At 36.2% G+C, this 19,290-nt stretch overlaps 1 protein-coding gene across 6 annotated transcripts in view; it reads right to left on the bottom strand.

The window, feature by feature from the left end:
• Positions 1-8,258: 8,258 nt before the first annotated feature.
• ATP2B1 (ATPase, Ca++ transporting, plasma membrane 1) overlaps positions 8,259-19,290 on the bottom strand; it is a 67,969-nt gene continuing 56,937 nt past the window's right edge. For 4 of the 6 annotated variants that reach the window (XM_011988909.1, XM_011988908.1, XM_011988907.1 and 1 more), the window contains one exon: positions 8,259-11,497. In XM_011988909.1, the coding sequence (XP_011844299.1) occupies positions 11,186-11,497 (312 nt within the window). In that variant the 3' untranslated portion in view covers positions 8,259-11,185. Of the gene's footprint in view, positions 11,498-18,785; positions 18,940-19,290 lie in introns of all 6 variants that reach the window. The other 2 variants (XM_011988906.1, XM_011988910.1) reach the window with 2 other exon arrangements.

A 19,290-nucleotide genomic window follows, 5' to 3' on the forward strand; every position in this document is an offset into this window, starting at 1 on the left:
GGAACCATTTCTGGTGAACTGCTAGGACAAAATACCTGTCTCTTATACACATCTAGATGTGTATAAGAGACAGGCGAAGTCCTTCCCTGATAGACCAAACCAAATTTACGACTCCCAGAAATCTCCAGATCCAAGGGTCCAGGGTTGTGTGGCTTTCAATAGACAAGATCTGCCCAGGTTCTTCAGTTTTGAGAAAAGGAAAACCAGTAACACAAAATTCAATACTTTTCACATGGTCTCTTTAAATAAATTTGCTACAAACACTGTGGCAAAACTAAAGCTTATTAAGCTAAAAAGTTTCTTGAAATTGTCAGAAAGTGCTAAAAATCTACTTCTGGAAAGCCATGAGTTACATATGTATTTTGTGGAGGGGAGAGTTGTTGGAAGGTTTGTTTACTCTAAAGAGAATTTATACTAATTTTCATTATTTAAAAATAAAGGTAAAAAATAAAAGTTCTAAATACCTAATATAAAGACAACATTCTACATCTAGATTCAGCCCTAACTTTATTTTTAACTAGGATCTTGGGCAAGTCATAATTTCTCAGAAATCTTAACTCACTCATCTATACCAGGAAAGGCATGATAAGTCTTAACTCATTCATCTATACCAGGAAAAGTATGACTCTCTGGTCCAAAGTGCTGGTTCCTTATGGCTCTAAAATTTTACAAGAGGTTACAGTTTCCACATAAATGCCTATGGGGTCAGGCAGGTAAAATATGAGTGAAGATGACCAGAGTGACGAGAATTTCTCTTTAAAGTAAATCCTTATAAATGTTTCCTTATTTCACACTTGATAGCAAAAAAAAATTTCACTTTCCTCTTAGTTCTACCATTACAGAAACAATAATAAATGGCCACCAATACTGATAAATGACAGTGGCACAGAGACCAGAGGGAGTGCTGGGGACAGTGGCAAACTGGAGGGTAGGAAAAGCACTAGGTTATTGTTATCATATGGGAATGAAGGCCTAATGCTGCCAGATGCCAAAAAATGTGGACGTTTTTGGTGAAATCCAATTTTCAATGTAGGCAAACAATGAAAAACATAAAAGAAAACAAACAAACAAAAAAACAACCTTGTGAGTCACTATCATTTCTGGTCAAGCCAAACACATCTATGGATTAGATAGAGCTCACATGCTACCAGTTTATAATACCTGATTTACTTCGCCCCCCTCATTGTACTAGGGCCAGCACATATTAAATAATTTGCTGGTAATACTTCATCAAAGTTCTTTTTTTTTTTTTTTGAGACATTCTCTCACTCTGCTGCCCAGGCTGGAGCGCAGTAGCATGATCTTGGCTGACTGCAACCTCTGCCTCGCAGGTTAAAGCGATTCTCCTGCCTCAGCCTCCCGAGTGGCTGGCATTATAGGCGTGTACCATCATGCCTGGCTAATTTTTGTATTTTTAGTAGAGACGGGGTTTCACCATGTTATCCAGGCTGGTCTTGAACTCCTGACTTCAGGTGATCTGCCCGCCTGTGACCAAAGCCATCTAGCCTGTATTTATAGATACAGCTTCAAAATCAGGCAATATGCCTTTTTAAAGTTTATTTCTAATATATTGTACTTTTTGGCACAGTTGAAAGTAAACAGCATGTATCACTTGGCAGGAAAATGTCAGATTTTATGATGAATATTTAAAGTATTTATATTTAAGAGTACACATCTTTAAAATTAGATGTTTATATAAAATCATCTTGTGCCTGGGAAAAAGTACTAGTTGATTTTTTTGTTGTTGTCTCTAAGAACAATTTCTAAGTCAAATTGGTCAAAAAATATTGGCTCCAGCCATCCAGTTAACCCCTAAAAGATCCCATAGCATACCCAACTGGCCTGTACCATATCCAATTATAGTTACAGTGCACAAAATGACTTATTAAGCCCCTATTCTGAGTCACTTGCTTTTGTATTTTACCTCAGTAAGTCATTATAACTCTACCCCTCTCTTGTAATAAAGAAGTTAAAGTTGCCTGTGACCACACAGCTAGTTAGTATCATCTGGGATTTGAATCCAAAATTGTTCAACAACCAAACTCATGACCATTTCGCTGAATCTGAAATGGTATACCAGAAATGACTTGGTCCAGTCACTCTTAAGTTTTAAAATCCTGGCCACGTGCAGTTTCTCACGCCTGTAATCCTAGCACTTGGTGAGGCCAAGGCGGATGGATCACCTGAGGTCAGGAGTTCGAGACTATCCTGGCCAACATGGTGAAACCCCGTCTCTACAAAAACTACAAAAATTAGCTGGGCGTGGTGGCAGGCGCCTGTAATCCCAGCTACTTGGGAGGCTGAGGGAGGAGAATCACTTGAACCCGAGAGGCGGAGGTTGCAGTGAGCCGAGATCGTGCCATTGTACTCTGCCTCAGGGACAAGAGCAAGACTTCGTCTCAAAAAAAAAAAAAAAAAGAAAAAACACTTTAAAATCTTATCAAACCAGTTCTTCGCAGAGATTTTCAGATATATAAAGGCAGCTTGCAAGTCCCTCAGCCCCCAAACTCCATTCCCATCTTCTCTATCTTGCTCAACATCTCCAGTTTCTACAACTATCCTTCAAGAACAGAACATCCTAGTGGGGTGCCCATATGTCCCAGTTTACCAGGGATAGACTTGGTATGCAAGCCTGCCATCCCACTGTAATTAAGAGCTACCTGGGCCGGGCGTAGTGGCTCACACCTGTAATCCTAGCACTTTGGGAGGCTGAGGTGGGCAGATTGTGTGAGCTCAGGAATTCAAGACCAGCCTGGACAACATGGTGGAACATTTTGAAAAATGAGATAAAGACATTTTCAACCTGGTATAAGTAAACTTCCACCAATAATTCAGGTTTTTAATAACAGTAAACAAAAACAAAAACAAAAACCCAAAAAATTAAGCTTGGCTGGGCATAGCAGCACACTTGTAATCCCAGACTTCAGGAGGCTGAGATGAGAGGATTGTTTGAGGCCAGGAGTTTGAGAACAGCCTAGGCAACATAGTGAGACTCCCTCTCTACAAAAAGTAAAAAAAAAAAAAGTTGGCTGGGTGTGGTGGCATGCCCCTATAGTCCTAGCTACTCAGGAGGCTGAGGCAGGAGGAACACCTGAGCTCAGAAGTTCGAGGCTGCAGTGAGCTAGGACTGTAACCTGTCTAAAAAGAAGAACAAAAACCTAAGTTTAATATACTCACCTATATACTTTCTCTTTTATGCTCATTAACTTCTTGCATTTCATTATTGTGGTTCTCAGTGCTTCCCTCTGTTTTACTCAGTAGTTCCCAAAGTGTGGCTGCATATTAGAATCATTTGGGAATTTTTTAAGTGTCAGTGCTCACTCAGGCCACACCCTAGACTACAATGCTTGAGCTGGGAGCCTGGCACCAGTATGTTTTAAAGTTCTCCCAAGTGACGCCAATGTACAGCAAAGTTTGGGAAGTACTGATCTATCCTATGGTTTATTATGGGAATAAAGATATGACTGGGAACAAAAAGAGCAATTAAACTTGGTAATGGTCTCAAACCATCAGAGCAGCTCTAGTGTTCAGCTAAATGATAAATAATAAAAAACTGTATGACTGGATCACTAGCACCCTCATTTATTTACCACCCAGAGGAAAGCAAGCTGCTTCTTTTTACAAGGGAAAATTGACTAAAAACAGAAAAAAATGGAAATGGATGCAAACACTATTATTCTAATGAGATGAATCTCCAGGGTAACCTTTATAATGCCTGGGTATTTATGACCCAGTCGGGACTTAAGGGTCTTTTTCAACTCTGAAATTTTTAATTTAAGCCAAATTTCTTAGAGGAGGCAGGAACAGTTCTTCATAGGTTTCAGTTGCTCAGTCAATAGGCTTACCTTGTACTGTGCTTTATAATTGTTAAAAGTGCTTTCACATTTTCAAGTTCATCTCAACTTCTAAAGCTGGGCAGAAATTGCAATACTCATACTCCTGTTGAGGAAACTGAGGGCTCAAGATATTAAAAGTTGGTTTAAGAGTTGGAACCATTTCTGGTGAACTGCTAGGACAAAATACTGCCTCTTCCCACACCTCAGAGATTCACTCTTTGAGCCTTAACACCCTCTCCCAGAGAAGTGATTTTCCTCAGAAAAAAAAAAGCACTTTCTTTTACACGTCTGTTGTGTTGAGGAAGGAGAGGCGGGGTGGTGCAAGCACTGTGAAGAGATACAAGTACAAAAGGGGCCTCGAGGAATTTACAGGGCCCGGGAGAACACATGAGCACATAATGTACTCATAGCAATGGAAAAAGAGAGGCAAGTGACAACTATGTGAGGTTAGAGTTGTTAAGGAGCAAATGAAGAGCCATTCATAGCTTCTTGGAGGTATTTACTCGAGTTGGCCATCTAGCTCCTGCTGTGACTGACCTAGATGGCTTTGCTTTCTTTAGGTTATGTTACCTTGGTACCTAAACCTGAGCCACCTTCAACTTCATACTTGTTCTCAGCTTTAGTGTATCTGTCTTGTTGGTGACCAAAATGTATACTCATGTCCTGGTTTTCCTCACTGATGCTCAGACTAGCCTTTGTCTCTTATTCTTTTCAGGAACATTCCTCATTGCATTTATTCCAAACCTTCATATGTCCCTCAAGGCCAGGATTCTGGACTCTAGAACGAACCTTTTCCATTCTGTCAACCAAACCTATCGTTTTCCCACATTTGAGGAGGCATCTGCCTTCTCTTGTCATTTTGTTTCTGACTAGGTCCCAAAGAGCAGGATTTTACATCTATCTATATTAAACTATTGTTTTAGTCATCTCATCACTTATCAGTTTGACTCCTGATTTTGTCATCTAGTTTATTCTCAACCCTTCCCAGCTTAATGCTGCCCAAGACAGTGACGAGCTTTCCTTCTACTTCCTTATTGAAACAACTGTTCAGATTGAACATCTGAAAGACATGAACAAGACAGATCTGCAAACAATGCTTTGAAACTACCACCAGACTTATAGTTAATCTAATCATTCTGCCAATTAAGGGGTCACCTAATTAAATGTTCTTTCATTCTACACGTAAGTAGCTAACAAATCCAAAAGTAGATGATGCCTTGAAATGCCATCAACTAGGTTTCCTGTTTTGCTACAAATATTTCCTCTATGCTTTCAAGTACTTTCTTTTCTGTTCTCTTTAATTTTGCTGTTACTATCCTAGTCTATTCCCTCTGTACCCCAGGCCTGTACAACTCAATGTTTTAACTGTTCTGTTTACATCCCTACCCTCAGTCTCATCAATCACCAATCCATCCGACACACCCAAAACCTTCCCAAATCGCCACTTTGCCCACCTCCGCTCCAGGAAAATGTTTTAAGATACCTTTTCTTAACAAAGATATCTTTAAGATTATAAACATCAGCACCTAATTTTCACAGACCAAGGGGAACCATTTATAAAGCAAACAATATTAATATAAAATGGTATCAAGACAGTAGTTTAAAAATGGATACAACTTTCTTATTTTAAAAACGGATCATTTAAAATGCCATGTGCAACAGGGCTCAATATTACAGCATTAAGAATTTTCATTGGCCGGGTGTGATGGCTCATGCCTGTAATCCCAGCATTTTGGGAGGCCGAGGTGGGCGGAGAGGTCAGGAGATAGAGACCATCCTGGCCAACATGGTGAAACCCTGTCTTAGCCGGGCATGGTGGTGCACACCTGTAGTCCCAGCTACTTGGGAAACTGAGGTAGGGGAATTGCTTGAACCCAGGAGGAGGAGATTGCAGTGAGCTATTATGCCACTGCACCCTAGCCTGGCGGCGGAGTGAGACTCCATCTCAAAAAAAAAAAAAAAAAAAAGGAAAATATTGTTTAAAGACAAAATAATTCTTCACAAAATAAAAAGTTAATTGAAAGTAAAACACCCTATTCTTTAGTCTCACAAGTTCCAAAACCAAAAATGCAGAGATGCAGAGTGTCTCACTAATGTTATATTTATTTTCATTCCAAACTAGGAAACAAAGCAACAGGTTAAATTACTGGGACATCTTGGGATATCTCTAAGACTTTGAATAAACATACCCATCTTAAAAGCACTAAATAATGAAATTCTCTATTCAAAATGTGCTATTAAAAGCACCATTCTACCGAGTTTATCTTTGGCTCTTTGGCTAGAGGAGGTCTGATCATGAGGAAAGCTTGGATTATGCATCTTAATAGATGATTTTGCCTCAATCTTTTGAGCTATTCTCCAGGAAGGCTGTGAAGATTCTTAAGATCCTCTCAGAAGCATTTGATACCAGAAAAGTGCAATAATGGAAACACTTAAGAGTTAAGCAGAAAATTTTAACTGTTCAAAAATTTGGGCCCTGATTCAGGTTAACAAGATGCTAGTCCTGCAGTAAAGACCAGTGGCTACTGGTTTGGCCTCTTGAAATGGTCTGCCTCAAGTGTGAATCCCAGGTCTACTACCTAGCCATGTGACCTACAGCAAGTTACCTGAACTCTTTAAGCCTATTTCCCTGCTGCAAAATGGCAGAATGTTTACCAGGTTGCTTACATAATCCATGTAAAGTGCTTAGTATATACCAAGTACTCCATAAATACTAATTTACGTTGTGACATGTCCCTTTCAATAATAGCTAACAAAAGTATCAGTGCTTATAACTAATGATCTGAAAATGTATTTGGAAAAAATGAATCCTTAATCCTAGGGATTCCCTGCACTGAACCCAAACCCAGACTATGTTTTACTGATCTGGGAACTTGTTTTCCTAGGATGCAGTGTGGTTAAGCAAGTTGTGCCAGAGACTGATTCTGCATAAGCACACACGCACATTTTCTTAACTTTGATTCCCTACTTTGGAACAATTATTATGCTGTTCAACAATGATACCTTAAACTAACAGAATACAGATTTAACATGCTATTGAAATACTTTAGTAGGAAAAAATGTTATCAACAGTTCTTAGATGTAAAGCATAAAAGCAAACTCAATGGCGAGTTTAAGGAGTAAAGCTATCAATTGGTTGAAAAAGCAACTATTTGCATAAAGCTAATTTCCTTTTTTTCTTTGAGACAGGGTCTCACTCTTGTCCAGGCTAGAGTGCAGTGGTGTGATCACAGCTCACTGCAGCCTCAAACTCTTGGGTTCAAGAGATCCTCTCACCTCAGCCACTCTGGTAGCTACGACTACCTGCAGGTACCACCACTAGATAATTTTTTAATTTTATTTTTGTTGGGAGGGGGATCTAGCTTTGTTGCTCAGGATGGTCTCAAATGATTGTCCAGCCTTGGCCTCCCCAAGTGCTAGGATTACAGGCATGAGCCACAGTGCCTGGTCTGGTTATTTCCTTTGTGACACATACTGATGAGAAAAGTACAGAAACACAACCACCAATTTTCTGACCACATGAAACAGTCTTTATGGTATAAAAACACTTATTCTAAAAGAAAGATTATTTTTCAGATTTTTAGTGAGGTGGTGTAATTATGCTATTAAGAGTATCTTTTATTTTGGTCTACAAATGAATGTTAACAGACTAATTAAAACAGATAAAAGTTGATGGGGGTTTGAGTATAAGAGTCTTAAAGTACCACAGGTTAAAGAAAGAAGGCAGCTGCAATAAGACACAATCTTGAAGGCATGGGGAAGGAACAATGTCAACATGCAAAGGTTTAAACTCCCCTTTCTTTCTCAGCTAAATTTTACAAAGAGAACCTAATTCAAAATTCAAGTCTAATACATTATATAAACCCAATTTGACAAAATGGAAAATATCTTTCGTGTCACAAATATGGTACTTAAGTATACTCGATAATTTACTAATGATTTATACTAACTGAAAAATATGGTATTCATCATCATTTAAAGTTTACTCAGTATTTCAACAACATTGCTAGTTTATATTAATAATTTATTATAAAAAACTACTAATGGTAATTTTATTAATTTCTCCCATAGAGTTCAGATAACTGGTATTGACAAGTATGGAAAATGAGAAAAAATAAGCTCTTAATAGCTAATGTGAAAAACTAATCTGTACTAAAACCAGCAGATTGCATTCCCACAGATTGCAGAAATGATCTATTGTGCTATAAGGGTTGAAGACAGTGGGGTAGGAGAGTAGGGACAATGTACCCACTCTCATTTTAGAGGGACAATGTACCCACTCTCATATTAGAAGAGTGATTCACTGTAACACAACCATAACATTTCAAGTACATTATAGAATTTTCAATTAGATTTCTAAAATTTAAAGTAGAAAAAATTCCAAAATATTTTCCAATCAATATCCAAAAAGTTCAGTCCCCATTCAGAAACAGATAAACAGTATATTTATTAAATGAGTTAAGACAAATAAACTTTACAAATAGACAAATAATAAAAGGCTCAGTGGCTAAAATAGATGGTAAGCATCATTGAAAGAAATCAACACCATCACGGTATCTCAGTTGGCTTACACGTGTAAAAAGAAATTTTCAAAGAGCAATTTCACAGAAATGAAGCCAGTTTTTTTCTTATAAACAAATCACCAATTCTTGGTTCAAAACTGACATCTGTTATGAAAATTACCATATCACATATTTGTAAGATGACAAGGAGTAACTCATCTTCAAAGTGCAAGTAAGTCTATTTACAACCACAAAAAAGGCAATGATGAGGAGAAAAGGATTTTTAAAAAATATACAAAGATTAAAAACATTTGGGATGCAAAATTAAACAATTTTTTGGTTAGAGGATAAGAGAAAAAGTGATTGAATTACAGATTTCAACTATACATACTTTATAATGGGATCCAAGATCTTTAACAGCTTGCTTGCATTTTTTTCTACTTACATAATGCTCTGGAAATTTCTGGTAGAAATTACAGTGTCTCAAAGAGAGAAATACACACTAAGCATGTCTTGCTACTACTTCATGGATGTCATAAGACCCGTTTATGGATTAGAGTTGGTGTAGAAAGCCATTGCCTTGAGTTGAAAAATGAATACTGTAAAAGCTCAATACAAATCCTCCAAAGCACATGCACTTCTAAATCTTTTGGTAATTACATTCATATTTAAGCATAACCAAAATAAAAAAGAAAACTGAAAACATTTCCCTTTTCTCTATTCCCTATGCCTTGTAGGCTCTCCAGTTGATAGGGTCAATTTTTAGAGTTGAAAGGGTTCTTCGAGATAGTCCACCACCCTTATTTAGGGTAAATGATTTTCCCAAGATCATGCAGCACATTAATGGCAAAACCAAGACTAGAAACCAGGTCTTGACTCCTAGTCTAATATGCTTTCCAGCATATCATGCTACCTCTTTTTTACAGTATGATTCATTATAAATACCTGATGAATAAATGTACAATTACAAATGCTGACAGAGCCAATGTGTTTCTAAGACTTGCAGAGGATTACTGCAAAGATTTGATGGTGAGAAAAAGATTTCCCCCACCCACCAAAAATATCAAGCACCATCAACTAAATGTTTCTTTGCTGGGTCAGCACTCTCAGTTATAGTAGTAGTCCTCGTAAACTTTATGTCAGCCTGAGGATTGTGTATCTGGTGAAATCTGGGCCCTAACACATGCCAGTTTCTAAAGGGTAAAGACAGAGGCAAAAAAGGGAAGAAGGTAGACAAAGGAAAGAAAAAGAGAGCTAAAGAATCCAATTGGCTTAGAGGTGGGCATTCTAGCATATGGTTAATTATTGCATCTAAATATATCATTTTAGAACCTTTTCATGTAATCTCATTTTATCTAATCTGTTATTTGGCCACTTAAGAATTAAAATAAATGTATCAAAGACAATGGTGGTCATTATTATGTGTTTTACCTGTGAGACTATTTTAGATAAACCAAATTCAATGAAGAGTATGTCAAATGGCAAAATTGTGTTAATTTTCTTAATCTGATTCTATTAGATTACCAGCAAGGAATTAAAGCGGTACTTCATGGGGCTGTTACCATCTTGAAATTTATTCCAATTGTGGTCAAAGAGAACAGAATGATGCACTGTATATGTAGAATTGAGAAAAGAAGCTGAAATGTCTTTTAAAAAAACATTGCCATGAATTTATTTAATAAAAGGGCATATTTATTTATGTTTACAAACAAGTTTCAAAAACAAAAGGAAAACATGTATGCTTCTACTTATTAACCTTTTTCAAAATGCCAACAGCCCTCATGCTGTGTGAAGGTCTCTAAAGATTAGAAAAATCAATACAGTTCACTCACAGTTCACCAAGACATCACTGAACTAACATGTTTAGACAAAAACAAAAAGGACTAAGGTTCTCTTGTAGTTTGATAGTTTGATTTAATTTGATTTGCCTGAAATAACAAAAGCATTTCAAGCATCTTTCATTATGTAGTTGATGTCCTGCATTAAACAATCTACTAAATTCTGAACAAAAGGTTATTAGCAAGTTTTCAAAAATTTTAAAAATTAAACAGTTGCTTCAAAACCATTAAGTAGTAAATGTATTTAAGAAACTAATTAGGACAGATGTCATAACTTCATTTAGAACACCACTGCTCATGTTTTTTTGTTTTGTTTTGTTTTTTCATTTTTTTTAAACAAAGCATTAGTGTTATCTATTTGGCTATTAGTATTAGCAATTTATCTACAATATTTAACAAGGTAAATTGTAGGCAAAAATTTAGTACAGTTTCAATAGAAACACCCCTTTTTTTTTTTCCTGAAAATACAGCAGTATTTGAAGGACTAATTTTTCTCTGCATCAGTTATAAGGAAGCTTCCCATCTATGAACAGGAACAAAAAAAGTATCTACAAACCTTGTAAACAGATCTGTATCATTTATAAACATAAATAATCCAAATTATTAACAGCCAACAGCAGAAATTAAAGTATCAATTCAACGATCCAGGGCTCTTTGTCTTGCCCAGTTTTACTCCTCCCTCTCTCCCATCCAGGACTGAGATAAACTAAAGCTCTGCTAATACACTGTTCAGGACCATGCTTGGGTTCTACTGATGATCCACGGGTCACTTACGCTGAGTTACTGTTTATCTGTCAGTTCATTTCTCCCACCCCCCAAAAAGCACCCTCAGTCTGGCAGAAAGCTTTGCTTTTTTTTTTTTAAAAAAATAAATCTACATTCGTACAAGTGTGTCTTCTGTTGAAGTCCAAAGACAAGAATACTAGCTTGTCCATCACAATATGTGAAAAGACCCAGTTTCGATTTGTTTCTTTACAATGCAGCTAGTGTGTTAACATTCAGCTTACAATCAGAGTGATGTTTCCAAACTATGTAGTGGGCTTCCTGGGGATGAAGAGGTAGCAGACTTGTTCATTTCTATTGTAAGGTGAATTCCACTGTCAACAGCATTGTTATTTTTGTTGGGAGAGGGTGGAGGACTGGAGTTACGTTTTGTAGGAGCATCATCTTCAGCATCAGTGTCATCAATAAGGGGGATATGAGGCTCTGAATCTTCTATCCTAAACTCAGGATGTGTCATAAAGTTGTGAATCGAACTTCTTGATTCCGGTTTTTCTAACCCTTCATATAAAGAACTACGAAATGCATTCACCACTCGAATCTGTAAATATCAGAAAACACAGAAAGATGTCAGTACACTATTAACAACTTCAAAATGGTTCATTTATGAGTTTGAATCCACAAACAGCTAGGTATGAGTGAATCATATTTGCATGTAATGCAGTGGAACTTGCAATACACTGTAAAAAAATGAATATTTTAGTAAGACACTACAGAACAACAAAACCACATACTCTAAGAATTAAGAGGTAAATAATTCAAGTAATATTAAGAAAATCTCATTGTCATTGGCTAAAAATTTAATAGCCATTTTATAGGATTTTTTCCCTAAAAGAACAAAATCAAACAGAAAACAAAACAAAAACTTAACCATACACAAGCTTAGCTGATTTTTTTAAAATTAAAAATAATGCATTTTGAAAACAACTCAAATAAGTTAAACAAATCAAGCACAAAGGGTTACTATTTATCATGCTAGGAATTAGGGTGTCACCGACCATGAAAAAGCCAAGCAAATATAAGCTGAATGCCACAATGAACTCACATCTACCCCACTACTCCCTTAATTAAAAAGAAAAATAAGAACAAAACCCAAATAAATGTCTATAAAATGCCATTAAACAGCTATAAATATTTGAGTATATGCCATTTGTCTATCATTTGTCTATAAAGTGTTAGTGTTTTTCTCTGTAACAGATTAAAACAAATCAATTACTACAGTTATCTGGAAAGAATAGATCAAAAACAAAAACAAATCCTCTGGGATTCTTCTGTGAAAAATTTCCCAAGAAGACACAAAGTGTTAAAAGGTTTCTAGTATTTTCACCCCTAAATAGATAGCTCAACAATTCATCTTCCTTCTCAGTCTGCTGTATAAATGAAAAAGGTTAATGGGCAATGAAACTTAAAAACATCAGTGCACACACTGACATTCAGTGCTATTAATTCAAGCGTCATTCACATTTAGGAAAAAAAAAAGGACAAAATCCAAGTAGTTGAGCATTTACCACATATCAATTCAAATACAGTGTTTGCTTTTGCTTTGATTCTAATAAATCCTGTTTCGTAATAAAGACATCATTTACTCATTGTTAAGAGAAGTAACACTGACATTCTAGAAAAAAGATGCAGTCACCAAATTCATCTCATAAGATAGCAATAATGAATAAATCAATACATTTCTTCAAATGAACATGTGAATGCATTTAAAAAATGTGATGTAGAGTTTAGGGCCATGAACCCACATCTCACCTTCAAGTTGTCTTTCCTTATTTACCAAGCCCTATTTGTAAGCTGCTTTAGTCCATATTCACTTAGCCCTTTATATAGAGAGTACAGCATAGTCAACTGAGAAATACAAAAGCAAAATGTCTGGGTGTAAATTCCAGCTCTGCCACTTACTACCTGAGGAACCTCGGTCAAACAGGTTTCTTCAACTATAAAATGGGAAATAGCAATGGTACTTGCCTTACGGGGTTGTTGTGGGAGATTAAATTCGTTAGCACACTACAAACTAAAAACAGTGTTAGGTCACAAGTATCGAGGCCAGGGCTTCTCGAACTTTAATGTGCATATAAATTAGTTGGGAATCTTGTTAAAATGCAGATTCTGATTCAGCAGGGGCCTGAGGTCCTGCATTTCTAACAACCTCCAAGGTGATGCTGAAGCTGCTGGCCCATGATCCACACTTGGAGCAGCAAGCCATCTACTCTATAAAGTCTTGCAACTTTACCATCTTTCACAATTCTATTCTATTCGATTGCTTGTACTTTAGTTCCTTAATTTGATAGATGAATAGCAGCAAATATTTTTCAATTTCTTTTATTGCTCTTGTTCCCCTTCCCCTTTACTAAGATGTAAAGTGTTCTACATATGGAATGTAAACAATGCTTGAAATATAACGTTATAGTAATTCATTCACTGTTTTATTGTGAAGTCTTAAAATTCACATTTTATACATGTGAACATTCAGCAAGTATCCTGACTGTCCTAATAACAAACTGTAGAGCTTAAAATGCAAAAAGATAACTTCTTAAAAAAAAATCTGTTGGTATCAGCAGCCTGTAGGCACGGAGAAGAATACAAACCAGAGAATCAGCTAGCAAACTTGACGGGTGATGAGAACTGTTCAAGACAACCCTGAAGATGTTGCTTGTTTGATAAAGTTGCTGGTGCTGCAGATACTGAAGATAGAACAACAGTTAAGCTTTCTGTGTATGTGTGTGTTTTCTGTCTTTCTTTGTAATCAGTCTGGGTATAAAAGTGAGCAGTGAAGAATTGGGGGAAATAAATCTACTTTTTAAACATGTTAAATTTGGAAAATATGTAGAGCTCAGAAGAAAGGTATAAACTTAAGTTAGAGATTTGAGTTAGTGAAGCTCTAAGAGGGGCAGAGTGTAAAGGTGAGGGCAACAAGTGTATGTGCACACACAATTACACACACACACCAGTGGCAGGCAAAATCAGATTAAATTCCTTCTTAGCAAAACTTCCAATTCTGCGAAGATTTTTCCTATCTGAAAGAATTTACTGAAACAATATTAGAGATTTTTTTTTCTAACCACTTCATAAATAATAAAACTGAGCAACAGAGAGGATGGGTGGCTGACTTGTTAAGGAACTCCTAATTAGTGCTAAAGAGTCTTAAAACCTAGGTTTCTGGGCTCCCAATTCCAGGTTCCTTGGAAGTCAAGAGAAGACAAAAACATGCGAACATTTACTTTATCACCAACTTCACTTGAATAAAACATTCCATAAGATTAAGATTAATGCTTCCTTTGTCTGACACATCTATTTAAGCCACATGACTAGTTAGTTTCAGCACGTTACTAGGCCAGCTCAGCAATGCTCAAAAGCAATTCAATTTTCAAAGAACAGTTCTTGAGATACATACAATAAAGCTCAGATTAACCAGGAATCATCAAACCAGACTTCTTTTACTTTCTACTTATAAAGAACATAAGAAAGCACTCTTGATCCAAGGCATGGCACTGAGCTGGATTACACCTGCTCTGATCTTTATTACTTTCTGTATGTAAAATACTCACAGTACAATAACTGTGAGGAAAATAATTTTGTGCACAATACTTAGGTAGGAAGGAAACTATATTAATACCATAAATAATTCGATTTAAGCAGAAATATAAGTAAACTTAAATACAGGCTTTTGTAAATCCAAGCCTATTTATTTTATCCAGTTTTAAAATTCAATTCCTATTTATTATCTATTTAAACCTACTCTGTGGAGCATACTTACACCCCTCGAAATTATCAGAATTAAGAAAAATTCAGTAATTCTTATGTCAAAAATATTCTGTAAAATTAAATTATTCAATGGAGAAAAAAACTCCCAAAAATACTGCATAAGCATATATGGTAAACAAAAAAAAACTGAAGTGATTATCATAATCATGAAGTAATTTTAAGAAACTGAAAATGATTATCAAGGTAAACAATATATGAAATAATAACAAATCAAGATCATGTACCTACAAAACCAATTTTTGTAAATACCATCCTAACTTTTGATAGCAGAAAATAACATTGTTTACTGCCCAAAATATTGTACAGAAGAGAGAGCTCTAAAATACTAATCATAAGCCAATAAATCTTACCTTCTACAACAAATTGCCCACTTCTGAAATTTGTTTTCACTATTACTTTTCTATGTGCACTAACTGCAATGGCACAGTAGAAGATACTCTGCAACTAGAAACAAAATGCTAGATTTTGTTTTCCAAAGTTGGATACTTGCATATTAAACTATCTCAAAAGGAGACCCACCTGTGTAATGTCTTTATCTATCTGGAACAGGGGTTGGTAAACTTTTTCTGTGAAGTGCCAGACAGTAAAATATTTTAGGTTTTGTGAGTCATACAGTCTGTCACAATTATACACCTCTGCCCTTATAGTGAAAAATCTGCCACAGGTAATACTTAAATGAATGGGCAATGTTGCATTCCAATAACAACTTATTTCCAAAAGTAGGCACCAGGCTAGATTTGGCCCATGAGCTGTAGTTTCCTCCTCCTTCATCTAGAAAACCAGATTTTCTCTCAATTTCTCATTTCCAGGAATGTGTAGTTATTTATTCAGGAAAAAAAAAAGCCTACTAATGGTAAAAACTGGTGTTAGAATGATACACTTTATAAATAGAAAAAAACTACAGAATGTTTTCTCTAGAGACCTGTAAGAGTGAAGATCTGACTAATAATGAAGGGGAAAAGGTCTCTTCAGAGATGTTTGAGTCTAGCATTTGACAAAGTTGAAATCGATTCTTTCTTCTACTTTAGCTAAGCAAGGTCACCCAATGAAGGTTAAAGAAATGTGACACCCACAGGTAGTTTTAAAACTATTCCATATTAGGGCAGAAACACAGTGATAAAATGAAACCTTTCATTAAATATATTAACATAATTCTATATATTGGCTGATGTTCTGTACCACCTAACACAACGCTCCACCAACAAGGTTGAAAGACGTTTATGGTAACAGCAACATAATTACTGCAACTCTTGGTGTATAATGACAACTGTATTAACAAGATCTGATTTAGTCCCTGGATAACTCCAAGAACATAGGACATAGAATGAAGAAGTAACCATCTCAAACCTTGATAAAGCAACAACTACAAACCTTCCTTTGCTACTCTCTTAAGTACACCTTTACTTCCCTGAAGTATCTGCTCCCCTAGCCACATGGGCTCAGAAACTCAAGAGGTTTCATATGAACAATGCATCAGAAAAAAAGAGCCTGGGGTGGATGTGCAGAGGTGTGTGTGTATATGTGTCTGCCTGTCTGTCTTAAGACAGTTTATGATTGCTTTGATATTTAATATAAAGCTTGGAACACATTCAGACTGAGAAATATAAGTATAGTATACCTAAAGACATCTGATATCCCTCCAAATGAAAAAAACAATTACTTAAAATATTGGTAAATAAAAATGAACAGGATACGCATCACCCATGAGATAAACTTGCCAAAAAAGTGTAATATGAAGCTAACCAGTAGGACTCAATCAGACAAATCTGGAATGTAGAACCCTTCATAAGACAATTCACCTGGATTTTTCAAAAGTCAAAGTCATAAAAAATAAAGGTAAGGAATGAATCCAAGTTGGAGACCAGACTCATAACACACATACTGTCAATAATTATTTTGGATTAAAAAAGTTATAAAGGAAATTTTGGAGGCAACCAGAGAAATCTGAATACTAACTGTCTGTTAGATAATATGGTATCAATGTTAAATTTCTTGGATAATAAAGTATGATTATATATGGGAATTCTTAGGTACATGCTGAAGTATTTAGGGATAAAATGCCGTGGTATCTGCCATTTTCAAATGGCTCAGAAAAAGAGTTATATTAATATACAGATAAAATAGTGTGATAAAATATTAAGTGGTAAATCCAGGTGAAAGATTTTCATGTATTAATTTTTCAACATGTCTGTAGGTTTGAATTTTTCAAATTTAAAATTTTGAGGGAAGGGGGTCTATCAGGATAAAGTCTGAGTTTGGCTCCTTCTTGTGGGGTATAAACAGATGCTTACTTCCATTTCAGCTTTCCTTAGTTTATTACTCTCTCAGTACCAGACTATTATCAATCCCTTAGTTTATTACTCTTTTAGTACGAGATTATAATCACTGAGGCCTCATTTGGTAAATTCTATCAAGGGTCATCTTGGGAGTCACTTCCTTCAGGCAATTTTTCTTGACTTTCCAGGGTAGACTAAGGACCCTGTTATGACAGTTTGTGTTTTACTACCATGTAGAAATTTCTAACTATTTGTTTTTGTCCTCTACTAGACTGCAGGTTCTAGAGGTTCCAGCATAGTTCTGACATATGGTAGGCCTTCCATAAAGGCTTGTAGAACATTTACCATCTAGGGCTAGGTGGTAAGGAGCTCTAGAGAGAGAGGCATAGCTTGAAATCCATAGATACAGGGAGGAAGAGGCATTTTTACTGTACCAGGTGTAAGGCCAGGCAATTTATGGTTACCATTTTATTCAGGTAGGTAATTTTTAAAAGAAAGAGTTTTAGCTGTCCCTGTATGTAAATTTAATATCTTAATGTTAGAGGGTCACTTGAAACACTTGTGTGCACTTTGCTTTACATCATGCGGCCTCTGCTTATTAGCCATAGACAAGTTATTTAAACTCTAAGGCAGTTTTCATACCTGTAAAACAGGGACAGTTCTTACTGTGCCTGTTTCACCACATTTTAAAAAATATCAAATAAAAATATACTTAAGTAAATAGGGAACAAACAGGCATTAAGTAGAAAGTCTGCACTGTTTTCTCCCTTATTTCATCCTCTCTGCAGCTTCTCAAGGTTCCTCTAGTCCTTTGCTGGCTGGAGACCAAAGGGAGAAGATAGGTCTCTGTCTACTTCAAGGCAAACCTTAGGTATCGCTGTAAATTTTTGGGATGAGGTTGGGTTTACATCTTTAATGCCTCCATATTCGAGAATGCACCATGAATTCTCAGTAATATTTATAGCTTATAAGGCCTTTACAAAGTTTGCTATTTACTAAAAACCTAAAAGAAAATGTTAGTCAATTATTGAAAATTACAACATTTGTTGGTTCAACAATTAATCAATAGTATACTTTCCTACTTCTACTGTAACTTAACAGAACATTTCTTATCTATGATGCAATTTTTAACTAAATTGACTATACAAATGGAAAAAAACCACCCTAAACCATAAATACCACAGGAAGTTTTAAAATTTACAGTGATTTCCCCCGAAACCACCCCACAGCCAAACAACAACAACAACAACAACAACAACAACAACAAATCAAAGACAAAGTTCAGGTTAAGAAGGCAAGCAACTGGCTACACAGACTGAAAACTTGTCTTCAGGCTACTAACTTACTTTCCAAATTGGACAAAAGTCAAAATGCTAAGTTTATTCTTAGCTTTGAAAATGCAATTTCCTGGTTCTGTTAGATGAGTTTCAAATCACATGCTTTTAGGAACCATGCAGTATAAACATGTTTAAAGGCATATACTCAAAAATTTATAGTAGTTTCACAAGTTCTAAGCTACAATTTTATTCCCCATATTAACTATCAGTTAGCACAGAGACAAGCTCACAGATTGCATCTAATCTTTGGTTGCAATTGTTCCACCTGTTGTCTAGCCCTCTAAGAAATAAAACAACAATGACAACACTTTGAGGTCTCAATCCACTTTACGAAAAGAAAGCTTTATGAAAAAGCCTGAACAATGAATTCAAACATTAAGGAGAAAATGAGAAACGTTAGGTGTGTGAAGTAGGAAATGTTAATTTCATGCACTTAGGAACACACACTCACACCCCACAGTAGTAGAAGCAGTAGAAGAGGAAAACACTACATGTGTAGGGGTAGAAATATTTGTTACATCATGATGCTGGCTGGCGATGGAGGGTTGCCGCCTTAGAGCCCCCTGAATGGAACTTCCACTCTGGAAAGCATTCACTACATCCATCTGCAAGGAATCAGAGATTGTGACAGCTTGCTCAGCAAGAGAGAGAGAGAACAAGAGAAAGGACCATTCCATCTATCAACATATAAAAAGAAAAAGGCACTTTAACAAAGCTTATAGGCAAGAATAGCATTTTGAGATGAAGTGGGGGGTGGGGGAGCTAGGAAAAAAGGAGCTTAGGGGCATATAGACACATTCTTTCATAATCAGTTAAAAGTCTCACTCATTCCAGGCACCAGGATTACTTTTCAAGAGAATACAATTTGTGGGTTGGGAAGGCTAGAGAGGAAGTTTAAGAAGTACACTCGAATCTCCTCCCCAGGTCAAAAAGCCCTGGCTCCCATCATCTCTCCT

This window comes from Mandrillus leucophaeus, unplaced genomic scaffold (genome assembly GCF_000951045.1).
Source record: "Mandrillus leucophaeus isolate KB7577 unplaced genomic scaffold, Mleu.le_1.0 Scaffold340, whole genome shotgun sequence".
NCBI lineage: Eukaryota > Metazoa > Chordata > Mammalia > Primates > Cercopithecidae > Mandrillus > Mandrillus leucophaeus.